The 27,482-nt window shown below is 34.2% G+C and overlaps 1 protein-coding gene across 2 annotated transcripts in view; it reads right to left on the bottom strand.

Moving 5' to 3' along the window:
- EPS15 (epidermal growth factor receptor pathway substrate 15) overlaps positions 1-27,482 on the bottom strand; it is a 116,510-nt gene that overhangs the window by 34,090 nt on the left and 54,938 nt on the right. For both annotated transcript variants that reach the window (XM_011367686.2, XM_011367688.2), the window contains exons 11-13: positions 26,788-26,944; positions 22,489-22,574; positions 9,903-9,975 (exon numbers count right to left, since the gene is read on the bottom strand). In XM_011367686.2, coding sequence (XP_011365988.1) covers positions 9,903-9,975; positions 22,489-22,574; positions 26,788-26,944 — 316 coding nt within the window. The remainder of the gene's footprint in view (positions 1-9,902; positions 9,976-22,488; positions 22,575-26,787; positions 26,945-27,482) is intronic.

Genomic DNA, 27,482 nt, shown 5'->3' on the forward strand with positions numbered 1-27,482 from the left:
AGGTGAGAAAGAAGAGAGGATTGATAACTCTAAGGCATGTGTTGGCAAGAGGTGAGCAGAGATCTCAAAGAGGGTGAAGGAAAATTGTAAACACAAATTTTTGAAATAACCATCTTTTTAATAACATACTATTCAAAGGTCCCAAAAATTATTCATTAGAATAAGAATCTAAGAATAGAAGAAAAACTTAATTACAATAAGGTCTCTTAATTTATTGCATGTTATACAAAATAGCATGACATCATCTTCATAATAACAAACATTTTCAATAGTGCTTACACTGTGCTAGGTACAGTTCCAGGCTGTTTCCATTTATTAACTCATTTATAAGGTAGGTATAATTATTATTCGCATTTTACAAATGAGAAAACTGAGGCACAGATGGACATGTAACTTGTTCAAAGTTATAAGTTAGCAAGCCATGGATTCAAACTAGGTTCTGACTCTAGAGCCTGAGCTCTTAATCGCTATGCTATACACTGTCTGTAGACTGTCTCACACATGTGTGCCACTATTTTTCAAATACAGGCATACTTTGGAGATATTGCAGGTTCAACTCCAGACCACTGCAATAAAGTGAGTTAGACTAATTTTTTGGTTTCCCAGTGCATATAAAAGTTATAATGTAGTCTATTAAGTGTGTAATAGCATTGTCTTTAAAAACGATATGCATACCTTAATTTAAAAATACTTTACTGTTAAAAAATGCTAACCATCATCTGAGCCTGTTAGAAAAATGGCGCCAATAGGCTTGCTCATCACAGGGCTGCTACAAACTTTCGATTTGTAAAAAATGCACTATCTTTGAAGCATGAAAAAAGGAGGTATGCCTGCATATGTAGATGCTTCTGTAATTAAATAAAACATTGAAAAATGCTTTTTAAAACTAGTTTTATCTTATATTTTCTCAACCAACTGATTAAATCTAAAAGTATAACTATCATGCTGCTTTCTTCAAAAATGTCTTTAAAAAGGCCGACACATGAATGATGTTGAAAGACTCTTCTAGTGCCAACATTCTAGTCTATGTGATTATAGATTCATAATGGTGAGCTCCACTAGTAATTTTTTTTTAACAGTAAGGCATATATATATTTACACTGTGTGTTCGCATCCCACAATTAGATTTCTTTCTGTCACTACATACTTGACCCCCTTTACCCCATCTACCTCCCCCACCCCCTATCCTCTGGTACCCACTAGTCTATAGTTCATGTCCATGAGTCTGTTTGTCCTGTTCATTTGTTGCTTTTAGGTTTATATCCCACATGTAAGTGATATGTGATTTTCAACCTTTCCTGTCTGGCTTATTTCGCTTAGCGTGATTACCTCAAGGTCCATCCATGTTGTCACAAATGGCAGTATTTCATCTCTTCTTATGGCTGAGTAATATTCCATTGTATATACGTACCACAGCTTCTTTATCTAATCATCTATCGTAAGACACTTTGGTTGCTTCCATGTCCTAGCCACTATGAATAATGCTGCTATGAACATCAGTGTGCAAATATCTTTTCGGATATGGGTTTTCAAGTCTATCATTAATTTACCAGCACTGCCTAAATTTTTTTCATGCCTAAATTTTTAGTCTTACTTACACTGTTAGCTGACCCATATCCAAATACAGAGATATAGCTTTAGACATGCACTTGGCATTGCTCACTTTCACTGTCCATCCCTTGATTCATAATTGCTTTTTCTGCCTTTGTTTCTTTCTATTCTAAATGTCCTACTTTCTTTAAAAATAACTAATCGCAAAGGAAAGCTCTTCAATCACTCTGTTTCAAAAATATATGATGGTTTCCTATCTGGAGACTAAAGTAATATGGCTACAAGACACACCAGAACCTTCCAATCTGAGTGCCAAGTTATCCTTCTTCTACTATCTTCTCTTCCTCACATTCACTTGAGCCCCATCCTCAAAAGATTCTCTTCTTTCACCAACAGACAATATACTTCAGCGTCTCTGTGCCTTTTCTAAGCCATTTCCTCTGCCTTGAATGCCTTCCCCATCACTGCTACCTGGAAACTACTCATTCTTAGGGCCCGGCCACATATATTCTCCTCTTCTCCACCGTGAGCTTGTTTCACTGTGCTCTTATAGAAGTTTGTACCTCACCTCTATTATCATACTTACTATATCATAAACTGCTGAAGGACAGAGCTAATGCCTCACCTTTCTTTGAGATGCTACAATCTAGCACAATGCCTAGCACATTCCAAATGATTAATTAAGTGTTGACTAATAACTAGGACAAGGATTCTAGTATCTGGGAGAAATTATTGGGAAATGTGCCTGAGGGTGACAGAAAAAAAAACTTTATGTTCTTTTAACATGCTGTGAAAAACTTCACTCTCTATTTATATAGCTAAATATTCATACTAGCCTCAAACTGACCTATGATAAAATGTTTTTTTGCTAAATTAAAATAATACCTAAATTTCTATATTGATTCACTATTTTTATAGCGTTTAACCAAAACTGATCTGACATTTTAAATTTCCATTATATGAAAATAACCTTTACTGCTTTAGCATGTCACTCACTGTAGCATATAGCTTTTTGTGTTTTTAAGCTTATGTATTTGTTTTTTACATTATATTATGTGCTATTCGTACTCTTCAGGAAGGCAGAATAACTGCTTCATTGTAACACAGCAGCTTGAATAACTGCAGCTGTTTAAAATATGGTTATAATTCAACTATAAAATATTTTTAAAGGACTGCCACCTGCAGATATAAAGTAATTTTATTTTGCGGGGGGAAGACAATTCATTGTAAATACCTTATATACTATTCTGGATATATTAAGCTATATGAAATTAGTGTATAGTTAATATATAATAATACACTGGCCTAAAAAGCAGTTTTTAAGAACCCTGGGGGAAAATTTTTCCCTGTCCTTTTAATTAAAAATGTTCAGAAGTGGGAATAGGAAAAGTATGTTACCTATCTCCATTCTCAAATATTATAATTTCCCATCCTCTCTCAAATCCCGAAGAAAAACCTTGGACTTCACATCCCTAATAATATGTAGTCTTGATAATTAGATGTAATTTTGATGTCTCTACTTTTATTGTAAATGTAATAAATATAAAATTTACCTTAAAAGGGTCACATAATATAAGAAAATTTCTAAGACATAATGCTAATTTTTAGAAGCTAAATACAAAGGCATATATGATAGATCACCAATAAATATAAAGCAATTTATGTATATCCATAGAAAATATAGCAAAATGTTAATGGTTCTCTCTAGAATGTGAAATTGTGGAGTTTAAAAAATATTTTTCTATATTTTATAGGATTACTAGAGACCCACATTACTTTTGTAATAGAAAATGTCAAGCAATGTCAAAAAATGACAATTTCCACATCGATATATTAGTATCCAGAAATACATGGCTATTTTATTTTGGTACAGATTTGCTTACCCTGAGACTAAGTGAAGGCAACAAATGCATATCTACGCCCCTGCCGTCCCTTCCCCCTTTAACTAGGGCAGTGGCAGGAACTCCTAGCAAACAGTATCTTCCACTAAACTAGGATAATTTTCTCTTCATTTAAGAGATAGCTCTTTGGGAAAATCAGTGCATGATCCCACCACTATCAAATGTCATCCCATCAAGTAAATGACTGAAGAAGACATTTGAAGATACCTTTGTAGTTAGGCTCTCTTTCCTTTTTTCTTTCTTTTGCTTTCAGAACATTTCTTTATTAATTCTGTTTAAATTAGAGTTACTTTCTTGCTTATCTTTCCCCTTCCAGTGTATCTGAAAATTGTTTCAATATTGTGTTGTATAGCTAGAAAAATGGGTTACACATATTTTAGCCTGCATTTTCTTCATGTAATATTTTATTTCATTCTGATGTAGTTTTATATTTCGGTTCCTGTCTTGAATTATTAATGATATTGATGAGTTTTTCTCTTAAAAGAGACCTTTGTGTTTAAAGGTGAATCTAAGATACAGGGGTTTAGAATATGTTGACAGTGAAGACCTTAAGGACTCTGAAGATTTATTTTTCAAATGACATTATCACAATTTTTAAACATTAAGTAGGGTTTGTAAAATTGGGCTTCATTTAAGCCTTCTGCCCCTTCTATCTTAGGTTTTGCTAGTCTGATAATTTAGAAACATGAAATGATATAAGTAAACACATTAATAAAATTCATCAATTGCCTTACTTTCCCTCCAGCTTCTAAATGAAAAGAAGCTAGCTCCAGCAATAAAAATTTGCCTGGGAAAAACTTGCTTGAGCAAAATTATTTTACAAGTAGAATGAATGGTTCCTGTAAAACTTGTCTACAAGAGAAGTATCCTTTATGATCTAAAATGATCATTCACATAGATAATTTTTCTTTTTCTATCACACAAAATTTTATATAAATATTCTTTTGTTGTAAAAAATAAATAAATAAATAAATTAACAGTACAGTTAATTGAATGTTCCCTGGATCATTCCTCCTATCCTACTCCCTTCCCTAAAAGCAATACACTGGTCGGCAGTTACGCTCTATTTCCCATAAGCATGCTCTACTTGCTTACCTGTGCCATCAACAACAAAAGAAAGGAGGACACAGCAATTAGAGAATGACAAGGATGAAGTTAACAAGACTACTGAAGTACAGTGCCAAGGTTTGTTGCAGAAAAACACCAAAGCTAGTCACATCCAAGTTTCCTCATCCAGGAATGAAGAGATCCTTGAGCTGGGATCTGGACTTTATTTAAAATAAAATTTCAAGAAAAATGTCCTGTTTTCTAGAAATCATACAAGTTACTGACAATAATAAATTTACCCCCATCCCTCCACACCCCATGAAGCACTACAGGAGTAGTGAAAATAAAAATTTAAACACATACATAAAAACTCTTATTTATATATTATAGAGCAAAATAATTTATTTTAGTAACCCAAGTCAGTTGCACAACTAAAGAAGTAACTTAAGTACTAAACCTATGAAACATGAGCAACATGAATACATTTGCATTTGTTTCAAATAAAACAGTAAAAAAAAAAAAGAAAAAGGACACAAATTTGTGAGTAAAACATTTACTTATATTTAACTGATTAAAAAAAAAAAAACTCTATAGACTAAACCAAACTAGAAATAATCAAGTACATTCACTATGTTGGCCTAATTCTCAAAATGGAAGTTATAGGAGTATTCTTAATAGAAAAAAAAAGTATCAACTGTACAGCAAGATGCTGAAGTCGAAAAACAGAAAGGCAGTCTATTAAACTAGGTGCATGTTAGAAAACCTCACCAACAACCTGTCTTTACTTCCTAATCATATGCTTCCTAGCATGTTCTAACAGCATTAAGCTCATGTATCTAATTTTAGTTCCACCCAAAATATGTCATCCCTCTTCATTTAAGAAAAAAACAACTAAGTGAACTAAAATTTTTAAAAAATGGACAATTACTATGAATTACTGAATCTTTACTGATATAGCATAAATAAGTGGGAGCTTCTTTTGCATGAAGATAGTATGAACAATATGGAAAAGCATGATTCTTCATGATACCTACTGTGCTCCCAATAGTTCTGCCTGTGGTTTCTGAGTATGTCTTGGCCTATTTTTAATTTCATGCACAAAACTGAACTTCATTCATTTGTTGTCAACCACTTCCTTAAATTTACCTCCATCTAACAATACATTACCAAATATAATAAAAGATATGATCTAAGATACAATTTCTAAGCTTAAGGAGCTCACAATATAGGCTAGAAGAGACTGGAATCTATATACATATACACACTAAACCAGTACAATAAGGTAACATACTGTACATGCAATATAAGTGGATATACTCTTTGGAAGTTTCGACACAGGAAAGACTGGTGTCAACTGAAAAAACAGAGAAGGGAAAGTTTTAAAGAAGTGGTGGAATTTGAGCTGGGCTTTAAGACGTGGGTAGAATTCACATGAGCAGGGAGGTAGGGAACATTCTGGATTGCAAGGACAAAAAGGTATAAGAGTGGGAAAAAGAAGGAGGATGCACAGGCACACAGTTCAGAGGCAGAAAATAAAAAAATAAGTAGCAAAAGAGAAGGGTTTATATCTTATCTTTTTTTCTATTTTCTATCTCTAATATTCCCAGGTGGTATGACATCCTCCCATCATTAACAGTGGCGGTGGGCAGCAGTAAATATTTTCACATCTGAGAGTCATAATACTAAAATTAGTTTAGGAAGAAAGGCAAAAAAAAAAAGGGGGGTAAGCATTTGTGATTTGATTTTAAATTTTTAGGTGTTAGGTGATAAGGGTGGCAGTAGTGAGAAAGGAAAACACTGACGGAAGTAGGAAAGTTCAAAACTGAAGCCAATGTTTTTCAACAAGATGAGATTTATTTTAGACATACTGACTTTGAAATGATAAACACCAAAATGCCCAACTAGAGATATAAGACTGCTACTCAGGAGATTTGAGGGCCTGATAAATATTTGGGAGTCATTGGCATGGACGACAGGGGCTAATGAAAAGGAAGGAATTGGAGGGGGCGGGGGAGTATGTCAGTCCCCAGCAAAGACAACAGAAGCAAAGGGACAGAGTACGAGAATATCTAGGAGAATATAATCCAGGAAAGCAGTAACCAATGGATTGGTCCTGAGGAGAAAAATTAAAGCACTGTCATATAGGTTAACAGCACACTAAGTAGGATTACTGAAAGGACAGGAAGGAAAAAATGGCCACAAAAAAAACAACAAAAATATAGAAAAAGAGTTTGGTAGCTAACGTGGCAGCAATATCTAGGGAAGAAAGGGTATTTTCAAACTGGTGAGTCCTATGTGCACACAGCCTGAAGTGAAGATACAAGTCACAGATAAAGAGCTTGACAACGAAGGGAGGGTACTAAGGAGATGACATAAGGTACAGAACACTATTACTAATCAGAACATTTACTGAACTCTTACCCAGTGCCAATCACTCTGTGAGGCACTTTACCTGCATTATCTCATTTTATTCTCACAGCAACTCTAAGTGTGTGGTATTTTTATTATCCCACATTGCAGAAGAGAAAACCAATGTGTAGAGCTGTTAAATTACTTAGGATCACAAACCTAGGAAGAGCCAGAACCGGGAACTAAATTCAAGTGTGTCTGATACCAAGTTGTTCCTATAAACTTCTCTGCAAAACTGAAGAAAGCAGACATATGAGAGTGAATTTCTAAATGTTTGTTGACTACTCAGGAGAAAAATTTTAATAAAATTGTGCACAGGCAGATTAAGGTAGAAAAAAGTGCGGGTCTACCTTCTCTCCCTAACAACAACAACAAAAGCCCAAACCATAAACATTCGAGACAGAATGGTCTTTTATAGCCTTTTCCCCTTGGATTACTTTGGGCCTCATTTCTCCGCAGAACTTGATACACTAGCATTGCTTATCATGAAATTAAATTTGAAGTTAATCATTGGTTTGGACTTCAAGAAAAAAATCTGGAACTGAAAGTTTTCAACATGTAATTCACGGGACAATAGAGAGAAAACAAAAATTTAGAATTCAATTATATGGACAATTTCTAATTTTACTGAATTAGGAAAACTATATAAATGCAAAACAAACAAAAACAAACTAGTCTTTTGGCACTTTGGTCACATTTAAAGAAGTTTTGAAAGTTTAGTTTCTGCCTTGAGATATGAGCTCATATAATCACTACCTATGACTTAGGAATATGGAAAAAAGCAAGAACACTCGGAAAAGACAATTTTGGAGTAGGCAGACACTCACTGATAGGTCAAAATTCCCTTCTCCCCTGATGTCTTCATTTTGGCATTTCTCATTACTATCACCATTATAAAGCAGCGTCAAAAAGCAGTGAAGTACACATTCTTTGATTCTGCTATTTACTAATAGCGCCAGTAAACTGCCTTTTGCCAGAGAAATTAGAAAATAAGCACTAGGAGTTGTGGTTACTTAACAGATTTTAATTATCTATGTGTTTCTTAGTCTATGTTTCATTTCAAATGGTAAATCCAAGTTAATTCAATAGGTAATGAAATCCATTTATTACTACTTCTGGTAAATTGTCTTGTGCTTTAGAAAATAGAAAATGATCACTAAGATGAAAAGTTTTAATTACTTGTAGATGTCAATTATCTGTGTCATTCTTAGCCTAGTGTCTCATTACCATGGACAGTGCAGACATGTGTATTGGAATGAAATGAATAACGAACCTATTAATGCAAAGCTTTAATTCAATGTTCTTTTTTTAATGAACTTATGTTCGACCATTACAACTTGATTTGTACCAATAATGCCTTTCACTTACAGCACCTTATGCAGAAAAATTAAACAATTTAGACTTCTTCTGCCAATCCTACACTTGAGATTTAGCAAAGCTTAAGATTTAACATATACTGTACCATCACCACTAAGAAAGATAAGCAAATCATGAAGAAATTTTGACTGACAGTAAAACTATAAGGAATCAAATATTCAAACATAGCTCATTTAGCCTAAAAGGAATCATGTAAATTTTAATGTTTGTCTAAACTGGCTAGTTAAATTCACATCCTCAAAAGATGCAGTAGGGAAAACCAACATGTACACAAATAACAAAATATTGTCTATCGCAAAGAACTTCATACTTTGAAATATTATCTGGTTAAATTTTGAAGCTGTCCAAGATTTTATCGGTAACTATATCTATTTCTTCAGATTCAGAAAACTTTTGCAATTATTTTTTCTTCTATTCTTAAACTATTTTCAGCAATAACTGCTTAAAGTCTGTGAAGCTCAAAAACTACACAAAAATAACATAATTGACATAACCCCCCCACCCCACTACCACAAAGAGAAATATATTAGTGATGATCTCTTGACTTCTGTACCACCTTTAGGAAAATTATAGTATATATAGTAAATGCAGTCATTCAATACGAGAATCAATTTCCAATAAGAAGTCTCTCTGGCTTCTTCCTTAATCCCTCAGTAAATCATTCTCCCCACCCTAGCATCGTCTACCTGGTAGACAATCTCTGGTGAATGTCTCACAGCAAAACAAATCAATACATCTAACAATTTAGAGCTTTCACCCATTTAAAACTGAGATAAGCAGGGAAATCCAACACACAAGTAACATGTTAAGAAATGACCATCCATGAGCTATTAATGGCAACTGCTGCCAGTGCTTCTACTCCCAGCCTCCTGTGTATGCTGGTGCAGCATTCAGGAATCAGTGCCCCAGTAACATGGTCACATGCAATGCTTACTGTTCAAATTGCAACACTGCCTGGTTTTCTATATTTTTAATGTTTGAAATACCCCTTTTTGTATCATTTCTCAGTCAGAAACTGAGGTTTTATATTTTCTATTTGTAAAATGAAGCTTCTTAACATAGCACTTAATGAAAATGAATTAAATCTCTTTAAGCCAAAGTTTAAGATACCCTGGCTACTGAGCAACTTATAAAATACTATTTTAAATTGTTTCATATCATTTCCACCTTACTAGTATTATGAAAAACAGTCTTTTAAAATACTAAGTCTCCTAGCTAACAAAATCTCACATCTATGAAAAAGCAATTTGCATTTTCATGGTGATGATGACGATTTTACTACTCATTTAATTTTACTGCTGTAATAATGTTTACATAAGTCAAACTTACCTTTAATGATATAATAAGTAGGTAAATATTATCTTTAAAATACTTTCAAAACTATAAATTTATGATGAAAAATAATCCTTTCTCATTGCCGTATGATCTTCGCAGGCCAGAATTCAGAGAAAAACAATCATTGTACACAAGATAAATATTTATATCACATATACAAATATAACAGGTATTCTTTGACCTATTCATCAACATCACAACTATCACATAGTAAATGACCCTATACATCTAAAATGAATTCTCCTAATTCAGAAATAGAACTGAATTTTACAGTTCACGTACCTGAACCTCACACGTCCTCTGTTTAATGGTATCTTCTTTCTCCTTAAGGTCCTGTTCCACATTATTCTTTTCCCTAGAAGACCAGCAAACAATGCAAGAATATTTGAGAACATCAGCTACAGCCGGTATGGTTATCCATCCTCCTAATCCTGAATCGCTTTTTAAATACATAGTGAAACATTCAATTTTTAAATGAAGGGCAGATTATTCTACCCTCTTTTAATTATTTATGGAACAGAAATCAATATAAGCTCTGTTCGTTAAAAAAAAAAAAATCGCTTTCTCACTAAAATGTGATAAAAAGAGAATAGATTAAAAAAGGAAGAGGAGAAAAATAATCAATGAAACACTCAGGTTTCACTGATCTCACTGTTGCTATGGAAATGCTGTCCAATGAAAATTGCTGGTAAAAAAAGGAGGGGTTGCATCAGCTCTGTAAGCTTAACCCTTAAGTACCCTGTTAAATCAAATGAAAATGGCTAATAGAAATAGTCAACAATATTAAGGAAAAAGACATTTGCTGAAGTGTTAATTTCCCCTTAAATCACTGGTGTGTACCAATTTTAGAATGAAACAGAGAGAATATGGAAAAAGGGTTGCCAATACACAGGCCATTAGCTCTATCAAATACATCTGCTAAAAAAGGCTATTTTGGGATCTCCAATCAATCTCAATTGATTAAATACATAAAATAATGTTGATTAAATACATAAAATAATGTATAATAAGTGAAAAAAGAATCACATTAGCAATTAACTCTTTCTGCTCTTCAGATCAAACATGCTAGGATCCACCTTAACTTTGAAATATCATTATCTAAATTCTTACATGCTTCCATCAGAGCTGGATTCCTAATGAATGAATCTTAAGCAATCTTAGATTCAGAATTACAAAATAAAGTTATTTCTTTTGATGTAATAAATTTAACTGCCATTTGTATTAAAATCACACACACACACACACACACACACACACACACACACGGAGTTTCCTTCACTTTCCTTTCTTTTCTACAAAATAAGAGAAAAAGCCATAGAATTCTGCAGCAATACATTTTTGGAAGTGGGGGCAAGGGAGGTAAAAGAAAGCAATATGAAGAAGGGAGGATGGCATTCAAGAAGGAAATCCTCCAGACTAACTACGGCAGTTTCCCCTTAGAGCTTCATGACCATATCTCAGTTTCATCCCAGACATAACCCAAACATAAGCTCAGGCTCCATTAAACTGTAGCATAAAAGGAAGTGAGAAAATTATACCAAAGGAGATACTTAATGGACAACTGCATGCTACATTTATATTTCTCACCTTTTGAGGTGAGATTTTAAACGTAGACAAAACTCAACTGTTTTGGATATGTAGGCACAATGTTTTCAGGATTTATATGGGAGAAAGAAAGCACAAGAATAAAGCCTCTGTATACTGCTACTTTTAAACACTTGAGATGGCCAAGGAGCTCACTAACCGTTTGTCAGATGGGTTGCAATGTGGGTCACGATGTCGCGGAGATTTTAATAAACAGTCCCTTACCATACGAATCATTGTTGCAGCCTGTTCCTCTCATACCTCAATCTACTTATTATAGAAAGGTCATACCCCACTTTCAGTCCTTGTAAAATTAGGTAAAATAGGAAAATAGAAAAACGTAGGAAGAAAAACCTAAATATACCCCACAAATTCTGTAAGCTCACTCTTGGAAATTTTTTCTTTCCTCCTTATGTGAGCAGAAGAGAGTTTTCAGTTCCACTGCAGCATGCCAGAGATAAGTCACATGAAAAACTAGCCCCCTCCCCCCATCTCATATCTTCAGAGGCATTCCACACAAGGTCAATATCAATTCAGCTCCTGGTTTCCCACAGTAGACAATAACAAAAATAAAAAAACATTACACAGTATCAAAGATCAGCACTGCACACACTAATGAGCATGTTTGTATTCAATCCTTTCTGCTCCACTGTTAACTGCTTTACTGACTGTGTCTGCTCAGATCAAGTGTACCTGAAGGAAAACAAGGCTGCAAGACAGTAAGCTGGCTTAAAGGAGACAAGACAGAAGAATGGGAAAGCAAAAGAAGGAAGCTTGCTTGGTGAAAAAGGAAACAGATTACAAAGGACTCTCGGTTCTAACAAGCAAACATAGTCTATATTTGGGTAAAATGGAGGAAATTTAGCAAATACAAATTTCTCTTCATAATTTTGGGTGTAGGTGGGGAGTAGTGGTGATGTCTCCAAATATATCCTGAAAACCATTCCCAATTAAATAAAATATGAGACTCATTAATTTTTCTTAGTATTGAAATCCATTAAATTTAAATTTTTGATCTATTTTTACCTAGTAAACATCTGGTCTCATAAATTCCTTTTATCATTAAAGCCAAGTAGTATAACATACACTACTAAACAGGAAACTTTAAAAAAAAATAAAATTGTCAGTTATATTACTTTCTATAAAAAAAATAACATTACAATTGAAATTGTCCTATAAATCAGACTGAAAATCAAATAATTTTGTCATTAACTTAGATTATAATTTCAGAGATGCCAAATTGTTATGCTGTAGTATTCCACAACTCAACCTCTACAGCTATCCTTCTCATTTCAGGAAAGTAAAAACATCTAAACACATTTAGGGACATTAAGGATGCCTGGTCATATTTCTTAGATTCTTCTCTCTTTCAAATTAACACATATATTTTTCTAAAGGTCATGGATGTATAAGTAATACAAAGCATTCTGCTTAACATTAGCAATTTAAACATTTCAATAAAAAATAATACTTAGATGCAGTTTCCTAAGAAGCCCACCAATATAGGTGGATAAGACAAACAAAAGATGTATTCTAAAAATAGGTATGTGAACATTTTGCCCAAAGCACTGTTCATCTTGGATGTCATGATAGGAAATAGCTATTGCCTTCACCTTAGTAATTTCCAGAAAAGGAAAATGAAATGACCCTATACACCCTCTATCTTAGACTATCTACCTGGTCCTATTCACTCCTGAGATGCTAGTACACCCTGAGGAATCCACAAATACCAAAGCCATAAAGGCCAGGCACAGAGCTTCCTGGTATTTCGAAGGCTGACTGTTCTGGTTCCATGGAAACCAGTAGCTGAACCAGCAAGGAGAGCAAAGCCCAAGCTAGGCTTTTAAAAGCCTAAAATTGACAACTACATAAACCTACTATGAAGTGGTCAAAAGCTATTCACAAGGACTGTTAGGCTCAGGGACCTGAGTCCATGCAATTCACTTCCATTTAGCCAGGCTCTGTTTATGGAGAAAAAGAAGTGAGCCATCTGTCTTAATTTTAATATAATCCCAATATTGTCAGAGCAACAGGATTAAATCATCTTCAAAGTCCTTCGCAGATACAGTTTTATGTCTTGTTTTGTGAACATAAGCATCTATTATTTTCCAATTGGAAAACAATAAAAACTAGAAACCAGTTGAAAACCAGAAAGTTGTGAAACCCATGAAGATATATTTTTCAATCCTAAGGCTTATTTATAAAAATCCATTTGGGAACATTTAATCCTAAAGATTCTCTTATTATTAGGTAGCTTAACTGCCAATAAATCTAACAAGGAAACAGAAAAGCATGCTTTTTTCATTATGTAGTCTTCACTAAGGCATCTGGGTCTTACGGAAAGCAAGAGAAACAGGACTAAAAACTAGAGACCTGGATTCTAATCTGGCTCTGCCCTGAAAGGTTTTCTGACTCTGATTAAGTCACCAGCTTTCAGGGCTGCAGTCTTATTTTTCATTATGCAGATGCTACTATCTCTACTATCCTAAGATTTGCAAGGCAAAATGTACAAGATGACATGTAATTAGAAAAAAAAGCAGGCTCTGAGCCTATGCTTTGGTTGCTTTTTACTTATAATATTAACATTTCTTATAATTTTAAGTAACATTGATAAAGTAATTTTTAAATTTGTTAAAGGAAATTATGAGTTACAAAAAAAATTTAGAAAACATTGATCTAATACACAGTTGTAGAATATGTATTCACTGAAATCTCTGCCCAAAAATCTTGTCTAAATATTTGAAATAATCCAACAACAACTCTCTACTTTTAGAAACTCATTATACAGTTTTCAAATCATACAACTTGGAGTGAAATAGTTCAGAATTCAAATGCCAGCTCCATCACACATGATCTTAGTTAAATCACTATAGTAGCAGCTATTTGTTCTGGCCATTCTTTCCTTCTTCTAGGATCCAGCAATCCTCTGAGGAGATGCTCTTTTCCCCTCAACTATCATCTTTCTATCCATACAGGTCAAATAGAAGATGCCATCTTTTTATAGAATCAAACTCTGAGCAATGACCGGCCAAGGACTGGATTCTGGCCAAAGCTCAACTGGTCATAGTACTCCACCCCACAGTCACAGGAATTAATACAAAAACAAGCCCACGACCAAAGCTAAGGCAGTCGTAATCTTTAGATAGGATGCCTTTATTTGGAACTAATAGAAAACTACTATTACCACTACCATATCTTCTACTACTACCACTACTACCATTACACCACCACCACCACCACCACCACCACCACCACCGCTACTGATTACAGAAACTAACATTGATTAAGCATTTACTACATGATAGGTGTTACATGATAAGCAGTTTACATGGATTATCTCATTTGTTCTTAAGAAAAATCATTCCTGTGAAATGATGAGGATGGACAAATATGAGTCCAGGTGCTGCTGGCATCTGTTGTCCCATTTAAAGAATAAGAGAATTTCCATACAAAGAAGCTGAGGTGAAAGGCAAGGAGACAGAGTCTCGGTAGGGCTGCTTCCTGTCACCCCTGTGATAGTTAACTGTACATTATTAACTTTGCTAGGCTATGGTACCCAGGTATTTGGTCAAACACCAGTCTGGATGTTGCTGTAAAGGTATTTTTAGATGAAATTAACATTTAAATCAGTAGACTTTTAGTTATTACCCTCCATAGTGTGGGTGGGTCTCAGCCAACCGGTTTAAGGCCTTTAGGGGGAAAAAAAAAACTGAGGTCCTCTAAGGAAGAGGAAATTCTATCTCCAGCCTCTTCAGACTTGAGCTACAACATCAACCCTTCCCGGGGTCTCCAGCCTACCAGCCTGTCCTACAGATTCTGGACTTGCAGCTCCCACAATCGTGTGAGCCAACTCCTTAAACTGAAGATATTATCTATTTTACATATCGTATGTGGAGACTGTTGAGAGGAGTGAAAGAGAAAATATACAATGGAACCAAATATATCCCTATGCAACTTTAAGACCTATCTAATGATTCAGCAAATATTGAATCCTACTACATATCTGTCACTGTTACACTTTAGGGATACAAGAAACAATGTGACTGCTACCTGCCATTAAGAAACTCGCAACTCAGTGTATGTGAAGAGTTGGGCAGAAGAGTATTGCAATGCAGTGTACCGGGTGTCACAATAAGTAAATACGAGGCATTGTGGAAACCTGAAGATGGGTACCTGACTTTCCCTGATGAGGGTCTGAAAAGACTTCCTTGGTATCTGTGAAGGAAGGATCATTAATTGCCAAATAAGTTATGTTGATAGTAAGTGGTATGTTTATCAACAGAAATTATTCCAGCTTGGGAATGCTTTGTGAAGGAGGTGAGACTTCAGCTATGGAAAGAATGAATGTTGGGTAGAAAAATGACATTTCAAATAGAAGAGAGAGGTTATGCAAGAAAGCACAGAGGAGCTCAGGAAAATGGCAGACTGAAAGGTAAACTAAGAAGAATGAATACTTCCGAAATTTGATGCAATACATAAGTCTACAATCCAAGAAGCTCAACGAACTCCAAGAGAAAAACTCACAGAGACCCACTCAGACACATCATAATCGAACTGTTGAAAGACAAAGACAGAATCTTGAAAACAGTAAGAAAAGAGACTCATTACATAAAAGAGTCCTCAGTAAGTCTATCGGTGGATTTCTCAACAGAAAAACCATGAAGGCTAGAAGACGGTGGGAAAACAAATTTAAAGGGCTGAAAGAACAAAACTGTCAACAGAAAATACTCTGACTGGCAAAACTGTCCTTAAGAAAACGAGAAAGAAATCAAGATACTCCCCGATGAACAAAAGCAAGGGACCTCATTACCATTAACCTGTGGTACAAGAAATGCTAAAGGGAGTCCTGCAGGAATGAAAGGAATGTTTCTAGACAGTAACTTGAAGTCATATTAAGATATAAAAATCTCTGGAGATTTTAAATGTTGAGTCATTTCCTTTATGTGAAAATTAATTAAATTGCCTCCCTATTACCAAACAAATGCACACTACAATCTAGAGCTTCGATCTGACGATCAGTAACGCCATTCTTAAGGAAGTCATGACTGAGACTTTCTAGTATCAGGTAGTACCACAGATCTTCGCACAGCCAGAAGCCAATTAGGTTAAATTATATAAAAGAGTTCCAGATTCAATAATATAAACAATGCTCTCCCCAGAGCTAATAGTTTCTAATGGTACTGGAACTGAACTAAACTGAAAATACAATTTTTATAAATTCAAAATATATGCTAATAGTGCCTTAAATATTATTTAAAAATCAGTTCTCAAATATGATTGAGGTAGAGATCTATATAGTTAGGAACACAGATTCTGACTACATGAAAACATAGTTCCAGTCTCTCTTCAACTAGGGAGAGAGTATTCATTCAGCTACTCCAGCCAATGTTTGCTGAGCACCAACTGAGTGAATGCTGAGCTCTAAGTGCTGAGCTGGGTGTTGGGGACGATGATGATGATGATTACTAACATGTATTGAGAATTACCATGTTCCAAGAATTACACTAAGCATATACATGGTATTATTCATCATTTCCATTTTACAGATATAAAAACTGAGGCACAGACAATTAAACAAGTAACTTGTCTAAGTCATGTCAGGAGTCAAACCAAGCAATCTGGTTAGAAAGCCCATGCTGTGAAACACTACACTGTCTGGCTTTACTAGAAATAAGAGACATTCTGTGCTATCACACAGAGCTCGGAGTCTATTGGGGAAATAAATATAACTCTGTATCATAAGAGAAGTTCTGAGAGAAGGAAATTGAGTGCTCTCTGAGCTGAGGTGCGTATTAGGGAAGGCTTTTTAGAAAAGACTTGTCCATTCCCCATCTGAAAAATCGAGATACAACTACTTACCCTTTAGCAATGTTGCAAGAATTGAATAAGAATTTATACAGAACAGACATAGCACAATGCCTAATAATTATCATTGTAATTATCTATCCTGTTTACTGGCCCAAGACCAGGGTAACACACTGGCCTGACAGGATGTAGCTTTTACTTCCTAAGGTTCCTGCTAAAAGGACAGAGACAGGAAGGAAGTGGAAGCTGGTAGAAGATAAAAAAATGTTAACTCCTGCCTCAGCACAATTCACCACCACCACCACCACCGCATTAAGTGACTGAACCAATTTCTCAGTAATTTCGCTTTCTCACTACCAAGAACTTCTCTATTTGAGTCACTTTACTTTCAGAACAAGGGCTCTTAAAAATGGTTCCATGGGTAGTTTTTAAGGGTCCGGTAACTCCTGAAATAAATGCAAAATGGTGTACATGGATACACATGTTCTTTTTTTCTGGGAGCAGAATCTAATAACCTTTATCAGATTCTCAAAGGAGATCCCTAACACAAAAACAGATTGTCAAAATATGAAAAATCAGCCCACTAATGTCCCTGTGAGAATTAAAAATCCTTTTGTCTACAAAATCCTCTTCTGTAGTCTTCAAAATAAGCTATTATTCAGAAGCTCTTTTGCATTATTTAATCATTTAACATATGGCTTCTAATCCATCATAAACTTTATAGGAATTAAATCTGGGAAATATTCTTTTATAACAAACTTTGATTCATTCAATCAACCAACTAACCTATACAGAGATACTATGGTTTCAGGAAATGTGTGCATTAATTTCTAGACCTATCCAAATGAATAAGACATAGCTCCTGCCCTGAGTGAGTTCAAATTCTTAAAAAAGACATATTAAAAAGAGCCCACAATAAAATGTGGTGAGTAGTATCATAAAGGAATAAACTCTCTAAAAACATAAAGGAAAGAGTAACCAGTAATCAAGGTTTCAGAGAAGGTTTCACAAAGTAGATGGTATTTAAGCTGAACCTTGAAGCATGAGCGTAAGTTTACAAGATAAAAGGTGTGTTCAGGAAAAGAGGAACAGTAGGCTCAGAGGCACAGAAGAATAAAATAGTGGCATGTTGAGATGAAAGATAAGCCCACCCACCATAGGGTTGAAGAAGGGGAATGAAACTGAAATAGATTAGAGTACTATGCTTAACACTGAGAGTACAAGAGCAAACATACAGCATCTGCTCTCAAGAAACTTTACAGTGTTATAGCAGGAGATGATTCTACGTTACTTTGGGAGGTGGATAAGACAAAAGAATGGTCAGGATGCCAAGGGAACACCACAAAGGAAAGTGAACTAGATCCAGTTGGAAAAGGGGAGTCACTACGGGATCTGAGTTGTACTTTACACTCAGTTGAAGGTAGGATGGTAGGATGGTCAAGAGACTCTAAGCAGAGAATTCATTAGGAGGTCATAGCAGTGATCTACGTAAGAGATAAAGGCTAAAACTAAGACAGAAACAGTGGAACAAAAAGGACAGATTTCAACAATACTGAGCAAATTATTTTCTCATCTATTATATAAGATGAAATAGAACACTGAACAAGCAAATAGTCCCTATGCTTAATAAGTACATAGTCCTGTAAGAGATCCAAACAAAATAGACAATTATAATAAAGTATGGAAATGTTACAACAAGTGTAAATATAAAAACTATGTTAGATAGACTCACATAAGATTTGATAGATGTGGGGTTGGGAAGTAAAGTAGTCAGAGAAGGCTTCTCTTTCTGGAGGAAATGATATCTAAGGTGAGATTTGAGGATAAGGAGTTGATTAGCCAAAGGAGATGGTAGGAATGGTTTCAAGAAACATTTCAAAGACAGAAGAATAAAGATGAGAGGAAAATAAATCTCGGTTTGTAGCCTCAGTGACTAGATGAATGGTGATATCACTGAGAGAGGAAAATAAGAGAGACAAGGATAGTGGTCAGAGGAAGATCAAGAAGTCACATCCTACTGGACAGTTGGATGAAAACACTAGTAGGCAATGAAAAATAGAGGTCTTGAGCCCAGGTGAGAGATCCAGGTATTTGATAAGATTATTATATTATATTACAACCATTGCTTTTCCTTAAGTTAAAAAATATCATACTAATTTAATCTGATGGACATAATTAAATCCCCATATAGCAGAAATTGAAGGAATTATATAAAAAATTTAAAGAAAAAAAATGGCAAAAAGGCATCCTGCATCGAGCTCTCAATGTCTCATGTTTTCAACTAGAAACAATTTGGTTAATTAGAGATGAAAACAATGTCTCATTTTTTGATCAATAAAAGAGAACATTCTATACCCAACAACTAACTCTGGGGTTATATACAACTTTCCATATTTCCACTGATTTTGAATGCTCAAAATAAAATATTATTCTAAGAAACACATTCCTTCTTCATTAGGCTTTCCTAAATTATGCAAATTTTTATTTCCTCCATCATCAAGAGGGGGAAAACAAATTTTATAAAGCACCATATTTATTACATACTCATTATAATTACATATTACAATATGTTGTTTATTTGCAGGTTTGGCCCCTGGACTAAAATTAAATATCTTCTAACAAATAAGAAGAGGCTAATTTTTTTATCAAATAATAATTTAGTAAAAGCCACAAATGCTATTTAAATTCTTTTTTTCTTGTTTTGTGGTTATATACATCAAATTTTGATATATTAATAAGATTTAAAGGCTGAAGAGTAGTACTATTGCACAGAAAAAATTGTTACTCATAATAACAAAAGCCAAAGTTTATTATGAAATATCTTGAAGACTTAATAGTAACCTCATACAACCATTTATAAAAGAGAATTTTAACAATCATAATTTTAGTACAAGTAGAGAAGTCTCATTATGATGTTACTGGAGTTGACAGATGATGGAAGTTTGCCTACATTGTAGATCTCACCTAAATAAAAGCCTGGGGAAAATATTTTCACAAATGTCAAATCATGCATAAATGTATTATACATTTATAAAATGTGGCTACAACCTAAAACCTAACAAGGTTTTGGAGCTCTTTGATTTTCTTAACAAGACAGACGGTCACAAAATGTTAGATTTTTTTTTTTTTTTTTATGTTGTTAGCTGTGATTCACTAAAAAAGACTGCCACTAGTATAACTTAACATTATGGTTACTAGAGGTTAGTGAAAGCTCAGTTGACCAAAATGTAACTAATAATTATAAATGTTTGCATGGGCAAGAAGATTTTACGTATGATGCTCTACTTTCTATTAAAACTCACAATAAAACATTTCATACATTAAATAACTATTGCTAAAGTCAAGCAAGTCCTAGAATATTGGGGTATGTGTCCATTTTCAAAAGCCTAAGAAGCAAAGACAAACATTTTCAAATCTAGCTACTATTCGATGTACATTATACATAAGGCAAGGAAAAAAGTTAATGGACCATTTATGGACCATATAAAAATGAAAAGTCTACACACCATTATAGATTCAGTAGTCAAATGTTTAGTTCTCCTATTCCTAACCAAAGTAATAAAATGAGAGGCAGACATATAACAGCAAGAACACAGAAGTAGAACTTATACAACCTGGGTTAGGTGCCAGCCAGCATGGTTGCTGACTGGATGTGTGACTTTGAATTTGATTTTTTTTTTCATGAGTAAGGAAGAAATTGGGACTATATGACATCCAAGGGGTTTTTGGTTTTGTTTTGTTTTACTTTCTAGGATTCCAGCATTAGAGGCCTATTTTTGAGCAGGAAATAAGAATTTGGTAGAATTTGGCAGAAAGCAGATATGCTCAAAACTAAACAATAACATTTAAAAAGGTGCCCAGACGAAGTTTACAGAATGTCGGGTATATTATTCAAAGAGGTATATAATACTAAGACTGATTACTGAAATTACTGTTGATTTAAAGCAAACTTGTGTCTAGCTGACATTTACCTTCCCAGAATTCATTTCTCCTCTGGCAGAATTTTCATGTGGGGATACCCCCTGACCTTCATATGGTGTTGGTGGCAACCTAACCCCCACCACTCCCAGGACAAGGTTCATGAAAAATCACACTATATACATCCTTGGCCACTGAATGTTGCATGGCATTAAGCCAATCCAATCAGGTTGAATCTTAGGGCTTTTGCAGGACCTGCCAAAAGAAAGCCATTCCACTGTATACTTGAAATTTTAAGTACCTGTGGCTAGGTGTTCTATAGCGCCCCTGACAACATAATGAGAAAGTCTATTTGAGAATGGAACAATCCACTGGAAGTGGAAACAAGAAATGGAGAAAGCAAGAGAACAGAGTATATTATTTGAGTGCCAGTATGAAGCTATGTCTTAAGCCATCCCTACCTCTAAGGGGTCTTAGTTTCACAAGTCAACAAATTCACTCTCATTTAAGTTAGCCTAGGTTGAGTTCTTTCTTGCAACTGAAAAAACCGTTAACAACTAAGTCTCTCTACAGCAATCTCAATACAGTCTTGTAAAAGAGGAAAGATTATTGCCAAGTTCTTGTCATATAGTCCAGATAAATTATTTAATTCCCTTATGTCTCAATACCATCAATAAAATAAAGTATCAGCCATTATCCACCTCAAAGTATTGTAAAAGTAAAAAAAAAAAAAAAAAGTTGGTGTAAATCCAGATATTTAAATACAACACTTTGTAGACAGAAAAATGGTCTTGCTTTTACAAGTAATTTTAGTAGGTCATTTTCACAACTGAGTATTACCATAAAAGTTTCCAGAAAACAAAGAAATTAAGGAACTATCTATAGTACTCGCTATATTTAGATTCAAATCTACTTGTAGTCAAATCTGTTCTGCACAATACCTAGTTATAAGACAGACAATTCAAATCAAGTAGTCTAGAGATTAGGTATTAGTTCTACTGTTGACAGGTTTGTATGGCTTTGGGCAAAATAACTTAAGCATCCATCTAAAGTCTTTACCTATAAAACAGAGACAGTAACATCCATGTCAAGTCACAAGATTTTTGTGAGGATCAAAAATGAGATAACAGTTACAAAAGCCCTTGGCATTGTCTCTGCATTTAATATTCCTTCCATAAAATGTAAGCTATTCTTATAATTAATTTCCTCAACAGAATATGTTCTTAAATAATTAACATGTTATTCAAATATCTAAAGTTGGAGTAAAACTGCATTTCATTCATTCTAAGATACACATTTTTCACTTTCTGAAATCAAATAGTATCTTAAATTGATGGCAAGACATTGTTTATTTGGCAGTGATTTTTTTCTTTTGTAGTGGTACATAAGAAAACAGTGCATCCTGCAGTTAACGGTTGCCTTAGCTTTGATGAAATAAGGTACACACATTCCCAACTGAAAAACTATGCTACTTAACCAAATAAAGTAGCATTTACCAAGACAGAGAAAAGAAAGAGTGTGTGTGTATTTACATAGCCAGCTATAACTTTACTTTACATACCTCTGTAGGTCAACTATTTCATTGTTAAGGGTATCTAGCTCCTTAATAGCAGAGAAATCTGCAACAGGACTTGATCCTATGATGTTCTAAAAACAAAAAGTTCACAATTATACATTATAACTATAAAATTATATACAGCAAAGCATTAAAAATGTTTAGAAGAACCACGAAGAGTATTACACATTTTATGGTATTATTAATCCTTTTAATTCAATTAAGAAAACCATATCTAGTACAATTTTAAACACACACACAGTTATATACTAAAACATTTGCCCTTAAATTCTCTAAAAGCTATTGTTCTATAATATGTGCCATCACTACAGATCCCGATGCCTTTGTCCCTTGATCCTAGCCTGTCCAGAATCTTGCAGTAAAGCAAATATCAGATTTATAAACTAATTACTCCTCTGAAATATAAATTTCTTGTGGAGATGGATGGTGATTTATTTGCATCATCTGGCGCAGAGTAAATACACAAATTTTTGTTGAATCTTAGAATTATAATGGTCGTTGATTTTATGCAATTCAACGAATATACTTTTTATTAAATACTTTTAATATCTACTCTATTTAAAATAAAACCAACTGCTTAGGCATTTTCCATAGTAAATATGATTCTAACCATAAATGAAACTATCTTCATATATGACATCCTTTACATATGGTTCTCTTTCAACAATTAAAGTGTCAAAATTGATCTCTGAATGGCACTTGCAGTTAGAAAATCTAGCTGGATTTATTTTGGGGTCTGCTATTTTACTAGCTGCATGGTCTTCACTGGAAAAATAAAGAAATAATCTCTGCCCTGCCCACTTTAAAAATTAAATGAAATAAATATTATAGGTGAAGTCACTCCACAAACTTTATATTTTATAAATGTAAGCTATTCTTATAATTAACTTCCTCAACAAAATATGCTTTAAAAGATGGATGGCCTCCCAATGAGTTGATTCTACCTTGGCTCAATCTCCTTTGTGAATCACACTGTTGATGGCTTATACAGCTGGCTAAAGTCAGGGCAAAAAGATAAGTGCTCTTTCAAACAGTTGACCTAATACCCAATGCTACAACCAGATTAACAAATAACAGAACAATCATCATTAGGAAATATTATAACTACTGCCTGAACATGTAAAACTAAGATATATTGAGGACCTTATTAGCATAACAGAAAATTTAGTATTAATACTTATGTTGCTGTGAACTTAATGTATGTCACCAACTTACACAACAGAAGAAAGCTAAAAGTTCACAATCTCCCATTCTCCTCACATTTATGTGATGGTTTACAATTTACTAAGCACTTTCAAGTCCATTAGTCGATTCTAAAAACTAATCTGAAAATTGGGTTGTAGAAAGGGCAGATATTATTAACTCTATTTGAGAGCTAAGGAAACAGATTTAATGATGCTTATAGGTAACAATAGGTACCAGCTAATAATAGTTTGATCAGATTTCTGATTAAATTCAAGTGCTATTTCACACTCTGCCTTTTGGCATTTGCATATCAAGATTACTTATGTAAATGAAACCATTACCCTAAAAGCCAACTTAATAAATAGGTATAGTAATAAAATTTGGCAAATAATTCCTTCTATATTTCTTTAAGCTATACTGTATTATCCGTCCCCGGATGTTTTGTTTTTGACTATCAATACTGAAACTCATCTATTCTCAATTAATGCTATTCTCAATTTTATATTAAAGTTTGTATCAACTATACCTCTTACTATTTTACTGTGCTTCACTGATACAGACCTTTAGCATCCTAAATTAGAAAATTTAAAGTGGATTTCTGAATGTGACAGGTATTCACTAGGAATCTAACTCTAATTTAATGTGACTTATGAGCTAAGCCTGGCCAGAGTCTGAGAGGTGAACAAAATGAAAAATTAGCACTTGGTCTCACTTCTATCGCCAAGAGTAACTTATATCACCTAAACGCTCCTGAGAAATTTGCTATCAGAGGTGCAAGCGCACCAAGAACTCATGACTTCCACACCTCTTCTGTCACTCTAATTCAAAAACAGTGACTCATATTTGACAGTCATTCACTACTAAAAGTATCATCAAATAAGAAGAGTGAGACAGACAAGTTTAACTTCAAACAAGTTATAGGGTGATACCACAAGATGACCTCGAAAGGAAGATTAGTGTACTGTAGCTGGCATATAGTTTGTGTCACTCTATTGCTGACACAAAAATTAAACTTCAATACTAAAGCAATAAAATGACATGCAACCAGGAAGCATGGAAAAAATTCAGCTAACAGTATATAAAGTATAAGAAGGGCATATGAAGAAAAATGTAGCAGCATGTCCCCTTCTTTCAAAATATTTTCTCTCACTCTGTTTTGTGCATTACACAAAAACTCCACATTGATGATTTTAAGAGGATTGGAGAGCCTAGGGAAGGCAAGTTAAAATGCACACAGACCAAGTGACAGACATGTGACAAAAGCATGCTGTTTAGGTATTTTCTCTGCATCAACTTAGCTGCATAAAAAAACTTCTAATTTCAAAATGTATCTTGTAATGCTAAAAAGGCATAAAGTAAAGCTCTAACCTTGAGAGAGTAGTTAAGAAACTGACAGTACAAGAAAGGCGAAAAGCAGAGTGCTGCAGAATGGAAAAAATAGTCCAAACTAGAAAAAACACAGAAAGGAAAGCAACATTCAAAAAAAGATTAGTCAAAGCTGCAAAAAAATGCAGTTCTAAAAAAAAAAATCAGATTATAAAGAGAAAAGATTATTGAAAGACAAAACAAGTGCTAATTTTAATTTTTAAAGTTAAAAATTAAGACAGTGATAAAATCCCATTTTAATGAACAGTATTGCTATCTGCCATAAACAAAGTATGTCTGTGATCTAGTGAATAGATTTCAGACGAATTGTATTTTAATTATATTAAAAACTCTGTAGAGCAGATACAACTTGAAGTGTCTATTAATGTTATAGAGACATCAATGAACAAATATAATTTGCTTTAGAAAGTTGCCATATCTGTAATTCATGTTGGTGAGAGATTAAGTAGCAAGGGGAAAAAACAGTCTACATAGGAAAAAGAAGGGTGAAACAACGCAGCACTCCATAAAATAACTGTTATAGCAGAGGGCATAAACACAGATTTGTAACCTTTATCTTTCTGGGTGGCGTCACTTTTAGCTTTCTCTACAACTTAGAGAAATCATGTCCTATATCACAAGAAATCTCAAAAAAAAATTCACAAAATGCTCTTTGCGAAAAACTCACAAAAGAGTTAATTGAATATTCATTTTATTTAAAAATAAGGATAAAAACACTTATATGTAACTTCTGTACTTGGTGGCTATAAATGTCCATTGACTTAGGAAAAAAAATCCAATTTTGACTTTTATTAAGTTTGTTAAAATGGAATTTTTGAACCTACATGACAAAATTAATGCGAAACCAAAATATTCTGTTGACATTTTATTGAGCACTTTCCTCAGATATATATAGATCTCCCTGAGGAATCACCACAGCAATGGTTATTTTATAGGTCACAAGAGATTTAAAAGTACAGAGTATGTATTTTTAATAGCAAATAGCCATGAGAGTATGCAAGTCCTTTTAAAGATCTAATAAGGCCGAGATATTGTACATGTACTATATACTACGAAGGGTTTCCAGATGAGGAGAGAAAAATCAAGGCACAACATGACTAAACAATGTAGCTTTAAAAATTTCTGCTGTTGGCCAGAAACCAAAAGTAGCAAAACCTGTTTCTAGTTGTACAGGTATGAAATGTGTCCATACGCTCAGGAACAGGTCATCTACATGGTAAAAACCACAAAGATTTCTCCTCACACAATGTTTTTCTTGTTTTTTTTTTTAAATTTAAAATTGATATCAATCATAATCTCCTAGATTTTGCTTTTTGTATTGTTTTCTGTAAGAGTGAATCATCAAATGAAACATAATAATTTAATTCTTAGATATTTCATTTAAATTTTATATCCTATACATAAAAAATAATCCACAAATCCAGAAGGGGAAAAATAAGACCACATTTTTCCAATTTTGAGACTGGAAAATATGGCTGCCATACATGTAATGAATGATGGGATAAATGAGCTGCAGCCCAAGGATGTCATACAAGGCATCCAAGCATATTTATAGCCACAAACTAAACTACAAACTAAACTACAAACAGTATACTGCTCTGTTTCTAGCCACATATATTTTCTCCACTATTCTGTCCAAATCAAGTCTGTCATCTGACATAGCACTTGTTCCTTTCTGTTAATGCATTCAGGTTTTCTTTTACGTTGTCTTACCTTCTGTAAAGTGGCCCTATCTGATGGTGGAATCATTTCAGGAGTAAGAACGTGAGGAGGGTCAATGCCCTTTATTAACTTTTGATTGATTAAGTGAAAAGCCAAGGCAAACTGATCCTTTGAAAGCTTCCCACAGTCCTTTGTGACACACAATGCCCTGTACAAATAAAACAAAATGAACAGTATATAAAATGCCACAACTAGCATTCTAAAAATCCAAGGAAAAAGTAATATGATTACTTAGCTTTTTGAAAATAGTAAGTTGAATTAAAAAAGAAAGTCATAGCAACTTGTGGCCTGCCTAAAACTCAAACATTAGAAGCGAGAGACCAGCTCAAACAAGAGATGGGGGTGGGGGATGCTCACCCTGGTGCTGAGCAGGGGCCTCTAATCAGGATTTGCTTTGTGTATTCTTACCAATTTCCAGAACCACTGCTGAGTAAAAGCTGTGGTGGGCCAAAGAATCCCAATACTCTCTACTCCCAACATTTTCAACATTAAAAAATGTCAAAAGTGAAACCTAAGTTTCAACAAATTTGGTTCATTAGTGGCATCACAATAATTTTAAAACAAGCAAAAATTTCCCTGTCAGCTTCCTTCCTGCAACTCATGGAGTAGGAGGATATAAGGATCACCAAGTCAAAGCAGAAACAACAGCTGCAAATGGAGATCACATGTGAAGAAAAGGCAGCAAT

This window comes from Pteropus vampyrus, unplaced genomic scaffold (assembly GCF_000151845.1).
Source record: "Pteropus vampyrus isolate Shadow unplaced genomic scaffold, Pvam_2.0 Scaffold135, whole genome shotgun sequence".
NCBI lineage: Eukaryota > Metazoa > Chordata > Mammalia > Chiroptera > Pteropodidae > Pteropus > Pteropus vampyrus.